The sequence below is a fragment of the Saccopteryx bilineata genome, chromosome X (assembly GCF_036850765.1).
Source record: "Saccopteryx bilineata isolate mSacBil1 chromosome X, mSacBil1_pri_phased_curated, whole genome shotgun sequence".
NCBI classification, from domain to species: Eukaryota; Metazoa; Chordata; class Mammalia; order Chiroptera; family Emballonuridae; genus Saccopteryx; species Saccopteryx bilineata.
In genome coordinates, this window is record NC_089502.1 from 76085088 (window position 1) to 76104544 (window position 19457).

At 40.0% G+C, this 19457-nt stretch overlaps 1 protein-coding gene across 4 annotated transcripts in view; it reads left to right on the plus strand.

The window, feature by feature from the left end:
• KIF4A (kinesin family member 4A) overlaps nucleotides 1-19457 on the plus strand; it is a 130514-nt gene that overhangs the window by 87676 nt on the left and 23381 nt on the right. For all 4 annotated transcript variants that reach the window (XM_066250031.1, XM_066250032.1, XM_066250033.1 and 1 more), the window contains 4 exons: nucleotides 8532-8615; nucleotides 9690-9803; nucleotides 17001-17156; nucleotides 17276-17376. In XM_066250031.1, the coding sequence (XP_066106128.1) occupies nucleotides 8532-8615; nucleotides 9690-9803; nucleotides 17001-17156; nucleotides 17276-17376 (455 nt within the window). The remainder of the gene's footprint in view (nucleotides 1-8531; nucleotides 8616-9689; nucleotides 9804-17000; nucleotides 17157-17275; nucleotides 17377-19457) is intronic.

The window sequence follows — 19457 nt, forward strand, 5'->3', positions numbered from 1 at the left end:
TGGCGTGCGGGGGACTCGGGTTCGATTCCCGGCCAGGGCACATAGGAGAAGCGCCCATTTGCTTCTCCACCCCCCTCCTCTCCTTCCTCTCTGTCTCTCTCTTCCCCTCCTGCAGCCAAGGCTCCATTGGAACAAAGATGGCCCGGGCGCTGGGGATGGCTCCTTGGCCTCTGCCCCAGGCGCTAGAGTGGCTCTGGTCGCGGCAGAGCGACGCCCTGGAGGGGCAGAGTATCGCCCCCTGGTGGGCAGAGCGTCGCCCCTGGTGGGCGTGCTAGGTGGATCCCGGTCGGGCGCATGCGGGAGTCTGTCTGACTGTCTCTCCCCGTTTCCAGCTTCAGATAAGAAGAAAAAAAAAAAAGAAAAAAGAAAGCAATGAATGAACATCTAAGGTGCTGCAACTACGAGTTGATGCTTCTCATCTCTCTCTTCCTGTCTGTGTGTTCCTATCTGTCCCTCTCTTTGTCTCCATCATAAAAAAAAAAGTTCAAACCTAAAGATGCTATCAAACAAGAATCTTATAGACAGCAAAGTTTTCCATTGAAAATGAAAGCAAATTAAGCATTTTTCTAGATAAACAAGAACCAAGTAAATTTGTTTTTAGCAATAAATACTAAAAGAACTTCAGACTGAAAGCAGTGATATTAACAGTAATTTGAATCTGCATGTGTGCGCACACACAGTGCCAATAAAGGTATTACATAGGTAATCCTAAAAGAATATAATTGCGCATTACTTTTCCTTTCTTCTGTTAACTGATTTGAAAAAACAATTGTATAAAATATTGTGCATGTAACTGTATTGATGGGCCTCAAATGTATAGAAATATAATATACTTAACAATAACAGCATAAAGGAAGTGGCTGGGAGCAAAGTTGTATTTAAGTAAGTTGATGACATCAGATGGTAGCATGAATCTACAGGAAGAAAAGAGGAGAAACAGAAGTGGTAAATAACAAATTATATAAATATGTATTTTCTTTCCTTTTAGCTCAACTTGTTTAGAGGACATAAATGATATAAAGTTATAATAATATATTTTGGGTTATATATTGATATAATATGCATAACAATAATAGCACATAAAAGGGAAGTGAGAACAGAGCTGTACAGGAATAATGTTTCTGTATCTCACTGGATTAACTTAATATATATCTGAAGTAGATTCTGATAAGATGTTTATTATAAGCACCAGAGCAATCACTAAGGATATAACTCAAAACTAGAGTAAAATAATCATTAAAGTAATTCGTATGCTACACAACAAAATATTTATATTTACTTAATATAAAAGCAGTAAAGAAAGAACGAACAAAAAGATAAAAAGAAAACAAAAAGTTAGCTGGAAAACATAAATCTAATCGTATCAATAATAATGTAATTTTGTTACCAGAACAAGCATCTGCCTCCAAATTAAGCTGTTTTCCCATGGCAACAGCCTTCTCTGTTAAAGCCTCCACTGGCTCCTCAAAGCCACGGAAGTCATACACATGCTGAGGACACAGTTTTTTCCACACACCATTTAAGTTAGTTCGCCTCATTTCACCCCAGGCAAAAACAATGTTTTGTGTAGCATTGTAAATGTCATAAGACTTCCAGAAGTCTTTGAGTGTCAGGTTCTTGTCCTTCTCATTTGCATTAAGGGCCATAGCAACCAAATTAGTTCGCCCACATAGTCCTTAAGTACAATGCTAACGGCATAAGCCAAAACACTCACATCTCAATTTCTTTTAGTTTTTATGGGAGTGAGCATCATAAACTCAAAACATCGTATGTCCAGACTGTCATAACCCAAGAACCCCCGTAAGTTGAAAGTAAAAGGATAGAAAATTATCTACCATTCAAACATTAACCATAAAAATGCTGAAGTGGCTATACAAACCAAATATATTTTGGAACACAAAATGTTACTAGAAATAAAAAGGGACATTTTATAACAGTAAAAGAGTCAATTCATCAGGAAGATACAACAGTTATAAAAATATGCACATAATACCTGACCTGTGGTAGTGCAGTGGATAAGGTATAGACCTGGAATGCTGAGGCGGAAGGTTCAAAGCCCTAGGCTTGCCCGGTCAAGGCACATACGAGGAGCAACTACAGTATGAATTGATGCTTCCTCCCCCCCCATCTTTCTCTCTCTCTCTTCTCTGTCTAAAATCAATAAATAAATTTTTAAAAATATGCACAGCCTGACCAGGCAGTGGCGCAGTGGATAGAGCGTCAGACTGGGATGTGGAAGACCCAGGTTCGAGACCCCAAGGTTGCCACGTTGAGCACGGGCTCATCTGGTTTGAGCAAAAATTCACCAGCTTGGACCCAAGGTTGCTGGCTCAAGCAAGGGGTTACTCGGTCTGCTGAAGGCCCCCGGTCAAGGCACATATGAGAAAGCAATCAATGAACAACTAAGGTGTCGCAATGTACAATGAAAAACTAATGATTGATGCTTCTCATCTCTCCGTTCCTGTCTTTCTGTCCCTGTCTATCCCTCACTCTGACTCTCTCTCTGTCTCTGTAAAAAAATAAAATAAAATAAATAAAAATAATTTTAAAATATGCACATAATAACAGAACCCCAAAATAGCTGAAGCAAACACTGACAGAAATGAAGGGCAAAATAGAAAAATCAAAAATATTTAGACATTTCAATACCCACTTTTAATAATAGATAGAAGAACTAGGCACAAGATTAGCAAGGATATAAAAGACTTCGACAATATATGAACTAGCTAAACCTAACAGACACCTATAAAATACTCCAACAACAGCTATTTCTTCACAAATGCACATGAAACATTCTCCAGGGTAGACCATATGTTAGACCATAAAACATGCATCAATCAGTTTAAAAGGATTGAAATAATGCAAAGCAGATTTTCCAACAAATTTAGGAAATTCACAAATCTGAGGAAGTTACATAGTACACTCCTAATTAAATAATGGGTCAAAGAAGAAATCTCAAGAATTTAAGATGAATAAAAACAAAGACACAGCCTGACCAGGCGGTGGCGCAGTGGATAGAGTATCGGACTGGGATGCGGAGGACCCAGGTTCGAGACCCTGAGGTCACCAGCTTGAGCGCGGGCTCATCTGGTTTGAGCAAAAAGCTCACCAGCTTGGACCCAAGGTTGCTGGCTCGAGCAAGGGGTTACTCGGCCTGCTGAAGGCCCACGGTCAAGGCACATATGAGAAAGCAATCAATGAACAATTAAGGTGTCGCAGTGCGCAGTGAAAGACTAGTGATTGATGCTTCTCATCTCTCCATTTCTGTCTGTCTGTCCCTGTCTGACTCTCTCTCTGTCTCTGTACAAAAGAAAAAAAAAAAAAGACACAAATTTACGTGATACCAAAACTTAGGGGATACAGCTAAAGGGTGCTTCAGGGAAACTTACATTTATAAATGCCCACATTAAAAATGAAGAAAGGCCGTGGCCAGTTGGCTCAGCGGTAGAGCATCAGCCTGGCGTGTGGAAGTCCCGGGTTCGATTTCCGGCCAGGGCACACAGGAGAAGCGCCCATTTGCTTATCCACCCTTCCCCTTCGCCTTTCTCTATGTCTCTTTCTTCCCCTCCTGCAGCCAAGGCTCCATTGGCGCAAGGTTGGCCAGGGTGCTGAGGACGGCTCCATGGCCTCCACCTCAGGCACTAGAATGGCTCTGATTGCAGCAGAGCAACGCCCCAGATGGGCAGAGCATCACCCCCTGGTGGGCTTGCTGGGTGGATCCCGGTTGGGTGCATGCAGGAGTCTCTTTGCCTCCCCGCTTCTCACTTCAGAAAAATATTTTTTTTTAAATGAAGAAAAATCTCAAATCAATAAACTGACCTTCTAAAATTAGAAGTGAAGAAGGGCTACCATTACTAATGTTTCAGAAGGAAAAGATTATAGGGAATATCATGAACAACCTTAGGCCAACAAACTAGAAAGCCTAGATGAAATGGAAAAGTTCTTAGAAAGATTAAAACTACTGAAACTGACTGAAGAAGAAATAGAAAATCTTTACACTCTCCTGCTGTCCCCATTTACCCCCCCTTTGTCCCCTGCCCCCTGCCTCCTACCTCTACCGCCCTTTCCCTCAGGCTATTGCCATTCTGTCTCTGTGTTAATTATATATGGTTTTGGCCAATCCCTTCACATTCCTTCATCCAGTCCCCTCATCCGCCTTCCCTGTGGCAGCTGTCCATCTGTCCCTGTGACCCTGCCTCTGTTTCTGTTCCACTCCTCAATTCACTTTGTTTATTAGATTCCACATATAAGTGAGAGCATATGATATTTGTCTTTGTCTGCCTGGCTTATTTCACTTAGCATAATGCTCTCCATGTCCATCCATGCTGTTGCAAAGTTAAGATTTCCTTCTTTTTCAAGGCCATGTAGTATTCCATTGTGTAAATATCTGATGGACACTTGGGCTATTTCCAGATTATGTCTATTGTAAAGAATTCTGCAATGAACAGAGGGGTGCATATATTCTTTCAAACTAGTGTTTTGGGGTTCTTAGGATATATTCCCAGAAATAGAATTGCTGGGTCATAAGACAGTTTCATTTTTAATTTTTGGAGGAAACTCCATACTGCTTTCCTCAGTGGCTGCACCAATCTGCATTCCCACCAGCAGTGCAGGATATGCTGTGTAGATGGTGTTAATGAGTTGTATATTTAAAACCTATATGATAAGAAGTTTTTGCTCAGCAAGAGAAACTGATAACAAAATAAACAGAAAGCCAACTAAATGGGAAATGATATTTTCAAACAACAGCTCAGATAAGGGCCTAATATCCAAAATATACAAAGAACTCATAAAACTCAACAACAAACAAACAAACAATCCAATAAAAAAATGGGAAAAGGATATGAACAGACACTTCTCCCAGGAAGAAATACAAATGGCCAACAGATATATGAAAAGATGCTCATCTTCTTTAGCTATTAGAGAAATGCAAATCAAAACTGCAATGAGATACCACCTCATACCTGTTAGATTAGCTATTATTAGCAAGACAGGTAATAGCAAATGTTGGAGAGGCTGTGGAGAAAAAGGAACCCTCATCCACTGTTGGTGGGAATGTAAAGTAGTACAATCATTATGGAAGAAAGTATGGTGGTTCCTCAAAAACTGAAAATAGAACTACCTTATGACCCAGCAATCCCTCTACTGGGTATATACCCCAAAAACTCAGAAACATTGATACGTAAAGACACATGCAGCCCCATGTTTATTGCAGCATTGTTCACAGTGGCCAGGACATGGAAACAACCAAAAAGCCCGTCAATAGATGACTGGATAAAGAAGATGTGGCACATATACACTATGGAATACTACTCAACCATAAGAAATGATGACATTGGATCATTTACAGCAAAATGGTGGGATCTTGAGAACATGATACGAAGCGAAATAAGTAAATCAGAAAAAACCAGGAACTGCATTATTCCATACGTAGGTGGGACATAAAAGTGAAACTAAGAGACATTGATAAGAGTGTGGTGGTTACGGGGGGGGGGAGGGGCACAAAGAAAACTAGATAGAAGGTGACAGAGGACAATCTGACTTTGGGTGATGGGTATGCAACATAATTGAACGACAAGATAACCTGGACTTGTTATCTTTGAATATATGTATCCTGATTTATTGTTGTCGCCCCATTAAAAAAATAAAATTATTTTAAAATAAATAAATAAAACCTATATGATTTGACAAACCATGTCATCCCAATAAATTCAAAACAAATTAATTTTTAAAAAAGAAAGTCTTGATAGACCTATAACAAGAGATTAAGTTAGTAGCTTAAAACTTCGCAGAAAGAGCGTGACCAGGCGGTGGTACAGTGGACAGAGCATCAGACTGGGATGCAGAGGACCCAGGTTCGAGACCCGAGGTCGCCAGCTTAAGCACAGGCTCATCTGGTTTGAGCAAAGCTCACCAGCTTGGACCCAAGGTCGCTGGCTTGAGCAAGGGGTTACTCAGTCTGCTGAAGGAACCACAATCAAGGCACATATGAGAAAGCAATCAATGAACAACTAAGGTGCCACAAGGAAGAATTGATGTTTCTCATCTCTCTCCCTTCCTGTCTGTGTGTCCCTATCTATCCCTCTCTCTGACTCTCTCTCTGTCTCTGTAAAAGAAAAAGAAAAAAGAAAAACTTTGCAGAAAGCCTGACCTGTGGTGGTGCAGTGGATAAAGCGTCGACCTGGAATACTGTGGTCACCAGTTTGAAGCCCCAGGCTTTCCCGGTCAAGGCACATAGGGGAATCAACTATGAGTTGATGCTTCTCATTCTCTCTCTCTCCTCTCTCTGTAAGATGAATAAATAAAAATCTTAAAAAAAAAAAACTTCGCAGAAAGAAAAGCCCAGTGCAGATAAAGAGGAAATCATACCAAAGTTTCAGAAACTATTCCAAACAGCAGAAAGAACACATCCCAACTCATTATATGAAGCCAGGATTTCCCTGATACCAAAACCACACAAAGACATCCCAAGAGGCCCTGGCCGGTTGGCTCAGTGGTAGAGCATCAGCCTGGTGTGCAGAGGTCCCGGGTTCGATTCCCAGCCAGGGCACACAGGAGAAGCGCCCATCTGCTTCCCCACCCCTCCCCCTCCCTTCCTCTCTGTCTCTCTCTTCCCCTCCCACAGCCGAGGCTCCATTGGAGCAAAGATGGCCCGGGCGCTGGGGATGGCTCCTTGGCCTCTGCCTGAGGCGCTAGAGTGGCTCTGGTCGCGACAGAGCGTCGCCCCTGGTGGGCGTGCCCGGTGGATCCTGGTCAGGCGCATGCGAGAGTCTGTCTGACTGTCTCTCCCCGTTTCCAGCTTCAGAAAAAAAAAAAAAGACATCCCAAGAAAAGAAAACCACAGACCAATATCTCATGAATATAGACATGAAAATCTTCAACATAAACTAACAAACTGATTACAGCAATATTTAAAAAGAATGACACGCCATGAACAAGTAAAGTCTAATAAAATGCAAAGCTTCTTTAACATCTGAAAGCCAATTAATGTAATACACCATATCAGTAAAATAAAGAACAAGAACCACATGACCATCTCAGTAGACAGAAAAAGCATTTGACAAAATCCAACATCCTTTCATGATAAAAAACAATGAAGAAAGGAGTAGAAAGGAACTTCCTCAACCTGATAAAAGGACAATGATGAAAACCCTGCAACTAGCATCATACTTAACGGTGAAAGACAGGGATATCTGCTCTCACCATTGCTATTCAACATTGTTCTGGAGGCTCTAGCCAGGGTGCTTAGGCAAGAAAAAATATAAAAGCATCCAGTTTGGAAAGGCAGAAGCAAAATCATCTCTGTTAGCAGATGGCATGATCTTGTATGTAGAAAATTATAGAAAATCTAAAAAATTGTTAGAACTAATACACAAGTTCAGCCAATTTGCAGGATATATAAGTTCCACTTATGAAAATCAGTTTTCTGTACACTAGCAACTAATAATTTAAAAGGAAATTAGGAGAACAAATCCATTTACAATAGCATCAATAAGAATAAAATACTTGGGAATAAACTTAACAGAAGAGTTGTAAGACTTAAACATTAAAAACTACAAAACATTGAATTAATTGAAGATCTAAATAAATGGAAAGATAACCCATGTTCATGAATAGGAAAACTTCGTGTTCTTTTTTCTTTAATTTTTTTATGTTTTATTCAGAAAATTAAATTTAAGAGGGTGACATTGATCAATAAGTGAAAACTTCATGTTCTTAACATGGTGTACTTATTCCCCAGGTTGATATATGGCTTCAAGACAATCCAAATCAAAATTCTACCTGGCTTATTTGCAGGAATTCACATACTGATCCTAAAATTCATATGGAAATGCAAATGACCCAGAATAGTCATAACAGTCTTGAAAGAGAAAAGTAAATCTGGAGATACCACATCACCCTTCTTTTAGTGTGTGGAGAACACTTAAGATATAATCTCTTAGCAAATTTTAAGTATACAATCCAGTACTATCAACTATAGTCACTATGCTATACAAAGATCCCCAGAACTTACTCATAACTGAAAGTTTGTGCCCTTTGACTAACCTTCTCCGCATCCCGCAGTCCCTGATAGCCCCTGTTCTACTCTCTGGCTTTATGAATTCAACTTTTAGATTTCATATATATGACTTCATAACTGTATTTTTCTTTGTCAGCCTGGTTTATCTGTTATGATAACTTCCAGGTTCATCGTGTTGTCGAAAGTGGCAGAGTTTTCTTCTTGCTTATGTCTGAATAGTATTCCATTGTGTATATGTACCAAATTTTTGTTACCCGTTCATCATCTCATGTCTTGATTATTGTGAATAAGACTGCAGTGAACACAGGAGCACAGATATCTCCTCAAGATACTGATTTCATTTTCTTTGGCTATATGCCCAGTAGTGGGATTGCTCGATTTTATTTTTAATTGTTTGAAGAACCTCTTATTTCCCACAATGACTATACCATTGAAAGAATCTTTGGTTACATTATAGAGTTCATTTTAAATGGCTGTATAGCAATTAAAAGTCTGACTCATTCCTTCTCAGGACCGCAAGAGGCAATATGAGCTGCTCAAACTTGAAAGAAACTTCCAGAAACAGTCTACTGTGCTTAGACGTAAAACTGAGGAGGTAAGAAAATTCAGTCTGCTAGATCAAGTGTATTGCTTAGATCAGGGGTCCCCAAACTTTTTACACAGGGTCCAGTTCACTGTCCCTCAGACCGTTGGAGGGCCGGGCTATAAATAAAACTATGAACAAATCCCTATGCACACTGCACATATCTTATTTTAAAGTAAAAAACCAAAATGGGAACAAATGCAATATTTAAAATAAACAACAAGTAAATTTAAATCAACAAACTGACCAGTATTTCAATGGGAACTATGGGCCTCCTTTTGGCTAATGAGATGGTCAATGTGCTCCTCTCACTGACCACCAATGAAAGAAATGCCCCTTCCAGAAGTGTGGCGGGGGCTGGATAAATGGCCTCAGGGGGCCACATGCAGACCGTAGTTTGGGGACCCCTGGCTTAGATGCTGACAAAGTAGCATCGCTTAAATGAGCCCGTGTCCTGAGAAACAGGGGATGCCAATCTCGACCAGCAATTCTTAAGCTTTGATCCCTGTTTATATGTCATGAACTGTGAGCTGATAACAACCCGATTAAAATGGTACTATTCAAGTAAGGATTTTTTTTCCTGATTGTGCTTGCTTCTTTCTTAAAAAAAAAAATCACAGATATTGATATATGACATTTCCAGACACTTTCAAGTCTGTAGTACTTCCTTGAAATGTGCACCTCCCCTAGGCCCTAAAGCAGTAACCATTGACCAGTATCAGCTTTAGAGCCTAGGGAAGGTGCACATTTGACATGGAGACTTTGGAACCGTGGTTGCCTGACCTGAGATGGTGCAGTGGATAAAGTTTCGACCTGGAACGCTGAGGTCGCCAGTTCGAGACTGCGAGCTTGCCTGCCAAGGCACATGTGAGAGGCAACTACTATGAGTTGATGCTTCCCACTCCTCCCCCACCTTTCTCCTCTGTCTCTTCTCTTTCTAAAATCAATAAAATAAAATATTTAAAAACATGGTTCCTATAGGAACTCAAACCATAGAAGTTTTTATTTTTCTTTACTAATATGCTGGAAATTAGCTTGTCCCTTTTATCCTTCAAGCCGACATTACTGTGAGCCATTTTTATTCAGGCAGCAGCTGCGAACAAGAGGCTCAAGGATGCTCTCCAGAAACAAAAGGAGGTGGCAGACAAGCGGAAAGAGACCCAGAGCCGTGGAATGGAGGGCACAGCAGCTCGAATGAAGGTATGGACAGCTGGAATGGCCAGTTCTCTTTCGTGTATTAGGGTAGGAGAACATGGGGAACAGCTTTCTTTTTAGTTAGAAGTCAACTTTTAGATCTGAAGGTCTACGTGAGAGCCTTATTTCCTAAAGATACAAGCGTTTGAATTGCTGTTAAAGACTAAGAGAAGAGAAAACTTCTATCCCTTCCCCTCTTGAGGTTCAGTTACTTTTTTGGAAGTTTTATTGAGGTATAGTTGACCTACAATAAATTCTGCATATTTAAAGTGTACAACCTAAGTTTTGACACACACCTGCACCCATGAGACCACCACAATCTGGGTAACATCAGCGTCCGTCATGACCACAACTCTGTAACCCATCGGCCACCCTTCGACCCTCAGTTTGCTTTCTGTCATGTATATTTATTTTCATTTTGTAGAATTTGGTAAAAGTGGAATCATCCAGCATTTTCTTCTGGCTTTCATTCAACATAATTAGTTTGAGATTCGTCCACGTAGTTGTGTGTGTCAGCACTTCTTTTTTTTTTATTGCTGAGTGGCGTCCCGTTCGGTAGATTCACCACAGTTTTGTTATTCATTCACCTGTTGATAGGCATTTGTTTCAAGTTTTTGACTATTACAAATATTGTACTGAACATTCATGTACAAGTCATTGTGTGCATATATGTTTTTATTTCTTGGATAGAAAACCTAGGAGTCAAATGGCTTGCCCATCTACTAGGTGTGTATTTTAACTTTGTTTGTTTATAAACAACAGAAATTTATCTCTCACAGTTCCAGGGGATAAAAAGTTCAAGGTCAAGATGCTGGCAGATTCAGTATCTCCTGAAGGATTGTTTCCAGGTTTATACACAGCTGTCTTCTCCCCGTGTCCTCACATGTTAGGAGAGGATGTGTATTTGAACTTTTAAGCAACTGCCAAATTGTTTTCCAAAGTGCTTTGCCATTTTACTAGCAATACATGAGGTTCCCATTGCTGTACTTTCCCAACAATATGTATTTTGAATATACTGTAGTCAGTCTTTTCAATTTTAGCTATTCTAGTAGGTGGGCAGTGGTGACCCACTGTGGTTTATTTTTCATTTCCCTAATGACTAATGATCACCTTGTCATGTGTTTATTTGCCATATATATGTTTTTTGAAATATCTGTTCAAATAATTTTCCCTTTTTTTTTTTTTTTTTTTTTTTTTTTTGTATTTTTCTGAAGCTAGAAACAGGGCGAGACAGTCAGAGAGACTCCCGCATGCGCCCGACCGGGATCCACCCAGCACGCCCACCAGGGGGCGATGCTCTGCCCCTCCAGGGCGTCGCTCTCCTGCGACCAGAGCCACTCTAGCACCTGGGGCAGAGGCCAAGGAGCCATCCCCAGCGCCTGGGCCATCTTTGCTCCAATGGAGCCTGGGCTGTGGGAGGGGAAGATAGAGATGGAGAGGAAGGAGAGGGGGAGGGGTGGAGAAGCAGATGGACGCTTCTCCTGTGTGCCCTGGCCAGGAATCGAACCTGGGACTTCTGCACGCCATGCTGACGCTCTACCACTGAGCCAACCGGCCAGGGCTAATTTTCCCATTTTAATTGAGTTGTCTTTTTCTTATTTTTGAGTTAGAATTCCTTTTTTTTTAATTTTTGAGTTTATTAATTAGCCGGCTAGCTACATGGGACACAATCCCAAATCATGTAGCTAGAATTCCTTTTTTTTAAAGATTTTATTTATTCATTTTAGAGAGCAGGAGGGGAGACAGAAAGAGAGAGAAAGAGAAAGGGGGAGGAGCAGGAAGCATCAACTCCCACATGTGCCTTGACCAGGCAAGCCCAGGATTTTGAACCGGAGACCTCAGCATTCCAGATCAATGCTTTATCCACTGCGCCACCACAGGTCAAGCCCAGAATTCTTTATATATTCTAGATATATCAAAGGACTTCTATGTCTCCCAGGCAATGGCTTGCCTTTTAGTTTCTTTAACAGAATCTTTTAAAGAACAAAGCTTTCTAATTTTGATGCCATCCAATTTACTGACCTTTTTCTTTATGCTTTAATAGTTTTTATGTCCCATTTAAGAAATCTTTGCCAAACCCAAGATTACTAAGATTTCCCCTAAGCTTTCTTCTAAAAGTCACATAATATTAAGCTTTATCTTTAAGTCTACAATTCATTTTGACTTGACACCTTTGTCAAAATCAGTTGTCCATAAAGCATGTTCTAGATTCTGTGTCATTGATCTACACATCTATCCTTGATTAAACTGGCTTAATTATAAGTACTGAAATCAGGTATATAATTCTCTAAAGTTTTTATTCTGTTTCAAAATTGTTTTAGGGAAACTAGATCCTTTACATTTCTTTTTTTTTTAATAAATTTTTATTAATGTTAATGGGATGACATTAATAAATTAGGGTACATATATTCAAAGAAAAGGTTTACATTTCCATATAAAGTTTAGAAACAGCTTATCAATTTCTAGAAAAGGTCTGCTGAGAGTTTGATTACGACTACATGGAACTTGTAGATATATTTGAGGAGAATCTGCATCTTAACAAAATTGGGCCTTTTGATCCATGAATCCGGTGCAGCTTCCCGTTGATCTAAGTCTTTTATTTCTCTCAGCAGTGCTTTCATTGTCCATGTAGAGGTGTTATACACACACTGTCAAATGTTTCCCTAAGTATTTAATACTCTTCTTTTTATTTATTGATTTTAGCGAGATAGGAAGGGAAAGAGAGAAAAAGAAACATTGAGCTGCTCCTGCATGTGCCTTGACCAGGGATCTATCCAACCAGGGCTCATATTCTTATGACATTAGAAAAGGTTTTCCGGGGGGGGGGGGAGGGTGTTGTGTTTGTTTGTTTGTTTTTTAATTTTAATTTTCAACTGTTTATATATTATTTGTTCTTGTAGCTTATTTGTAGAGTTCTTAGGATTTTCAACATAGATGATCATGTCATCTGCAAATAGGGACATTTTTATTTATTCTTATCCATTCTATATGCCTTTTTTTAAACTTTGTCTTGTCTTATTGCACTTGCCAAAACCTCCAGTAAAATGCTGAGTACAGTAGGTGAAAGGAGACATCCTTGTTTTGTCCCCAATCTTAGGGAAAAAGCATTCATGTTTTTTGTTTTTTGGGGTTTTGTTGGCAGAGACAGAGTCAGAGAGAGGGACAGACAGGAAGGGAGAGAGATGAGAAGCAACAATTCTTCCTTGTGGCTCCTTAGTTGTTCATTGATTGTTTTCTCATACGTGCCTTGACCGCGGGCTTTCAGCAGACCAAGTGACCCCTTGCTCGAGCCAGCGACCTTGGGCTCAAGCTGATGAGCCTTGCTCAAACCAGATGAGCCCGCCCTCAAGCTGGCGACTTTGGGGTCTTGAACCTGGATCCTCCACATCCCAGTCCGACGCTCTATCCACTGTGCCACCACCTGCTCAGGCAGCATTCAGTCTTTCACTTTAAATATATTAGCTGTAGGTTTTTTGTATATATTTTTTAGCAGGTTGAAGAAGTTCCTGTCTGCTCCTAATTTGCTAAAAGTTTTTATCATGAATGGATATTGGTTTCTTTCCAAAAGTTTTTTTTCTGAATCTTATGAAATGCTTTTATGGCTTGTTTGTTTTTACTCTATTAGTATGGCAAATGACTTGATTATTTCCCAGTTTATTTTATCAAGGCATAACTTATATATAGTAAGATTTACCCTTTTTAGTGTATAGTTTTATAATTTTTTATAACACAACTATATAGCTACCACTACAGTCAAGATACAGAATAGTTCTATCATCCCCCCCAATTTCCCCTCTGCCCCTTTGTACTTAACTCCTCCCACATCTGTGGCCCTTGGCAAACATGGGTTTAGATTCTGTCATTATTGTTTTCCCTTTGCATCAGTGTCATATAAATAGAAAAGGTATAGCTTTCTTCACTTAGTATCCTGGTCCGCAAACTGCAGCTCACGAGCCACCTGCGGCTCTTTGGCCCCTTGAGTGTGGCTCTTCCCCAAAATACCACGTGCAGACGCTACCTCGATAAGGAATGTACCTACCTATATAGATTAAGTTTAAAAAAATTGGCTCTCAAAAGAAGTTTCAATCATTGTACTGTTGATATTTGGCTCTGTTGACTAATGAGTTTGCCAACCACTGAGTCTTAGCATAACATATTTGAGATTCACCCGTGTTGTTACCTGCATCATATAATCTGTGCTCGTTTTGCTGAGCAGTATTCCATTGTATGGATGACCCACATTTTGTTTATCTATTGACCTATTAAAGGATATCTTGGGGTTTATTTTTCCATTTTTGGTAATTATGAATAAAGCTATAAAACATTCACATGTGGCCAACTGGTGGTGACGCAGTAGATAAAGTATTGACCTAGGACTCCAGGGTTTCCAGGTTCAAAACACCAAGGTTGCTGGCTTGAGCACAAGGTTGCTGTCAGCTAGAGCGTGGGGTCATCAACATGACCCCATGATCACTGGCTTGAGCCCAGGTTCACTGGCTTGAGCAAGGGGTCACTGCCTCAGCTGGAGCCCCTAGGTCAAGGCAAGTATAAGAAGCAATCAATGAACAACTAAAGTGCTGCAAAGTTTGGTACATTTCACAAGTTAAGCCATCTGGGCCTGGAGGGTTTTTTGTTAGTTTTTTTTGGGGGGGGTTAAGAATATAAGTTGTTTAAATAGATATATGGTTGTTTAAGTTATATATTTCTACTTGAGTGAGCTTTGGTAGTTTGTATGTTTCAGGAAGTTGTTCTATCTAAATTGTCAAATATATTGGTGTGAAGTTATTCATAGCATTTCCTTTTTAGCCTTCTAATATATGTAAAAGCTATACTAATGTCATCTGTCTTGTTCATGTTTTTTTATTTCTTGTGTCTTTTCTCTTTTTTCCGGATCAGTTTGGAAGTTGTTCCAAAAACCAGTTCATTCTTACAAAAAGTTAAAATGGTAAATGTTATGTTATGTATAGTTTACCACAATAAAAAAAAATACCCAGAAACCCCAGCTCATTAAATTTCCAATCTGATCTTTATTAGTTCCTTACTTCTGCTTTGGGTTTCATTGGCTCTTATTTTTTATTTCTTTTATTCCCCACTTTTTATTTGATTATAGTTCACATTCAATATTATTTTGTATTAGTTTCAGGCATACAGCATAGTGGTTAGACATTTCTATAACTCACAAAGTGATCTGCCCTGATAAGTGTAGTACCCATCCGGCACCACACATAGTTATTATATTATTGACTATATTTCCTGTGCTGTACTTTACATTTCTGTGACTATTCTATAATAAGCAATCTGTACTTCCTAATCCCTTTACCTTTTCCACCCAACCCCCCAACTCCCTTCCCATCTGGCAAGCTGAGGTCATTTACTTGAGTTCTTTCTTCTTTTCTAATATAGGCATTTACTGCTCTAAATTTCCTCTTTAAGTGCTATTTTAATGATATCCCACAGTTCTTGATAGTTATGTTTTCATGTTCATTCAATTCAAAATACACTTGTAATTTCCCTGTTATTTCTTCTTTGACCCATGGGTTATTTAGAAGTGTGTTATTTAGCTTTCAAATATTAGGGGACTTTTCCAAATATCTTTGTGTTATGATTTCTTATTTAATTCCCTTGTGGTTAAAGAACATACTTTGTATGACTTAAATCGTTTTGAATTTGAGACTTATTATGGCCTAGAATATGGCCAATCTTGGCAAATGTTCTATGTGTACTTGAGAAGAATATGTATTGTGCTGTTATTGGATCGTAATTCTACAAATGCCAGTCATGTCTATGTGATTGATTGTGCTATTCATTCCTACTATATCCTTGCTGATTTTTTGCCTACTTGTTCTATCAGTTATTGAGAGAAGAGTATTGAAGTCTTCAACTAGAATTATGAACTTGTCTTTTTCTGCTTGTAGTTCTATCCAGTTTGCTACACGTATTTTGAAGCTTTGTTATTAGGGGCACAAACACTTAGGATTAATTGGTCCTGTCATTATTGTGATTTAGTCTTTTCTCTCCCTGGTATTATTTTTTTCTGAAATCTACTTTTTCTGCTAATCGCATGGCTCCTCTAGCTTTCTTTCAACTAATGTTAACATGATATATTTTTTAATCCTTTGGGTTTTAACCATTTGTGCCTTTGTTCTGTTTAGGCAGCATGTAGTTGGGTCTTGCTTCTTTAATCCAATCTTACAATTGGGTGAATATATCATCTTGCTATTTGTTTTCTATTTTTCCCATCTGTTCTTCATTCCCTTTTCTTGTTTTCTGGCTTCTTTTGGATAAAAAATACTTGTATTTTTATGATTCCATATTATCTCCTTTGTTAGCATATATATGATTTTTTTTGACATATTTTGGTGCTTTATTAGGGGCATAAATAAGTATTAAGTTCTCTTGAATAATTGATTCCTTTACCATTATGAAATTATTTTTTATACTTGATTAATATGCTTTGATGTGAATTCTGCATTACCTGATATTAATATATCCACTCCCACTTTCTTTTACATGGTTGGTATATCTTCTTTTTTTTTTTTTCTTTTTTTTTAAATTGATTTGAGAGAGAGGAAAGGAGTGGGGAAAGAAAAGAAAGAGAAAAATATCAACTTGTTGTTCTACCTAGTTGTTCCATTTAGTTATGTACTCATTGATTGCTTCTCATACATGCCCTGACCGGGGATTGAACCCATGACCTTGGCATGCCAGGAAGATGCTTCATCCACTGAGCCAGGGATCATGGTATATCTTCTGATATGAAAGTGTACTTAGGGATGATTAACTTTTTGAAAACTGAATTTAGTTAATTTTGTTTGCTTTAAAATATTTTATAATTCTAATTTAAAGATTAGGAATAGATAACCTATTAAACAGAACAATCAAAATATACTTTAGTTCTATATCGTGACTAGATAAGGACAATGGGTAAGGAGAAAATAAAGATGATAAGGACAGGGTACAGAGAAATGTTGGATATCTGAAGAAAGATTTTCTACAGAAAGTCCTTTCTTGTGACCTTTTGGGATATGGCTGTTAAGGACTCTTAGAGAGCTATTGAAATTTTTGCTGAGTGTCGGCACAAATGGAAATATGACTTCTGGTTGCTTGGGCTCCAGTCCAAGGGACATTAAGTCTGGGGCTGATTCTAGCCCATGGGCCAGAGATTCCTCATCCCTACGCCAACATCACTGATTTGTCTTCTAGAGCTGGCTTGGAAATGAAATTGAGGTTATGGTGAGCACTGAGGAAGCCAAACGCCATCTGAATGACCTTCTTGAAGATAGAAAGATCCTGGCTCAGGATCTGGCTCAACTCAAAGAAAAAAATGAATCTGGGGAGAATCCACCTCCTAAACTCCGGGTAGGTGCTCTTATGGAAATGTTTGACCAATTAGGAGACTCTGCACTCCGCAGATAGCTCATTGCTCTGGGGTTACTTTCCTTTCAGTACTTCCCCCTCATTGCCACTGTTCTTTACAGAGACGCACGTTCTCACTTGCTGAGCTGCACAGTCGAGGTTCCGAGGCCGAGGTTTCCATTCCAAAGCAGATTGAAAGCTTGGAGACTGAAATGGAACTCAGGTAATAGGACTGTCTGAGGCATTATACAAATGTCTGCCGGGAATGAAAATAGCACCTCTTGGTCCAGGCATTCAAAAGCTTTGTGGTGGTGGAGAAAAGAGAGAAAGGAGCGGTTTTTGGAAATATACACATGACTGTCCATGTTAGGTACATTTTCTCATTATGTCCGGCCCTACAAGGGTAGACCTTTTGAGGTTTGTATTCTTCCTCTCACTTCAGAGATCTGAACTGAAGTTCACATATCTTTTTTTTTTTTTTTGTATTTTTCTGAAGTTGGAAACGGGGAGGCAGACAGACTCTCACATGTACCTGACCGGGATCTACCTGGCATGCCCACCAGGGGGTGATGCTCTGCCCATCTGGGGCATTGCTCTGTTGCAATCAGAGCCATTCTAGTGCCTGAGGCAGAGGCCATGGAGCCATCCTCAGCACCCGGGCCAACTTTGCTCCAATGGAGCCTTGGCTGCGGGAGGGGAAGAAAGAGACAGAGAGGAAGGAGAGGGGGAGGGGTGGAGAAGCAGATGGGTGCTTCTCCTGTGTGCCCTGGCCGGGAATTGAATCTGGGACTCCTGCACGCCAGGCCGACGCTCTACCACTGAGCCAACCGGCCAGGGCCTGAAGTTCACATATCTTAAGGTTTTTGCTAAAGGTTACTTACAACTGGCATTCAGAACCCAGTCTGTCTGACTCAAAGCCCACTGTCTTTATACCGCTCCACAATTTTTGATGTGGTAGTATCTCTTAACTGTAGAACTGACTAAAAACAAAACTTTGCAGGCGTCCCCAAACTACGGCCCGCGGGCCGCATGCAGCCCCCTGAGGCCATTTATCCGGCCCCCCACCGCACTTCCGGAAGGGCCACCTCTTTCATTGGTGGTCAGTGAGAGGAGCACTGTATGTGGCAGCCCTCCAACGGTCTGAGAGACAGTGAACTGGCCCTCTGTGTAAAAAGTTTGGGGACCCCTGCAGAGGAACCTAAGAAGTAATACCAAAAGAGCAACAGCACAGACAGAGAATGGTAGAGAGCAACAGCGAAGTAGCTAGAAGAGAATGTATAGGTGAAGTGATTATGAGTGTTAAATGAGAGTTGTCAGTCAAGTACATGACATGGTGCTTGGCATGTGAGAAGTGCCCCAGTGAACGTTCTCCTTCTCCCCTCCTGACTGTGAAACCAAAACCTATGCTCCACAGCCTCTGTGATCACTGCTGTCTTTTAAGTATCTATGAACTCTAGAAGGACCAGAACTTAGACAAAGATTATATAGCTTCTTAGAATAACAGAATTTTTTTTCCCCAGAGAGCTTGGATATCATTTATTTTTGGCAACACACAACAGCTGTTTATCTTTAGATACATCTCTAACTCACTCAGCATTTGACTTTCTACTTGTGCTGCACTGAGTGCAGTTGGAATACACAGAAAAAATAGATGGCATCACCCTTGCTCTCAAGTGGAAATAATGCACGGTGTCGGAATCATTTGTTAACCTTTCAGGAATGTTATAAAGCATTGGTAGCTTGCAACAGGTTATGGTGAGAGGATTTACACCACAAAAACGAGCAAAAACTACAAATCAGGTCTGCTTTTTGAAGTGCTGGTGGTTAAACATTTGCCTGCATACCACTGTGCATAAGTAAATGATTATTTAAATGTAGGGCCTGAACAGGCAGTGGCGCAGTGGATAGAGCATTGGACTGGGATGCGGAGGACCCAGATTTGAGACCCCAAAATTGCCAGCTTGAGTGAGGGCTCATTTGGTTTGAGCAAAGCTCACCAGCTTGGACCCAAGGTTGCTGGCTCGAGCAAGGGGTCACTCGGTCTGCTGAAGGCCCACGGTCAAGGCACATATGAGAGAGTAGTCAATGAACAACTAAGGTGTCGCAACAAAAAACTGATGATTGATGCTTCTCATCTCTCTCCATTCCTGTCTGTCTGTCCCTGTCTATCCCTCTCTCTGACTCTCTTTCTGTCTCAAAAAATAAATAAATAAATATGTAAATAAATAAGTAAATGTAGGGTAGGCAGGCACCAAGTAGAGGGCAATCAGACAGAGGTGAGATTAATCAAGAGAATTTTCCTAC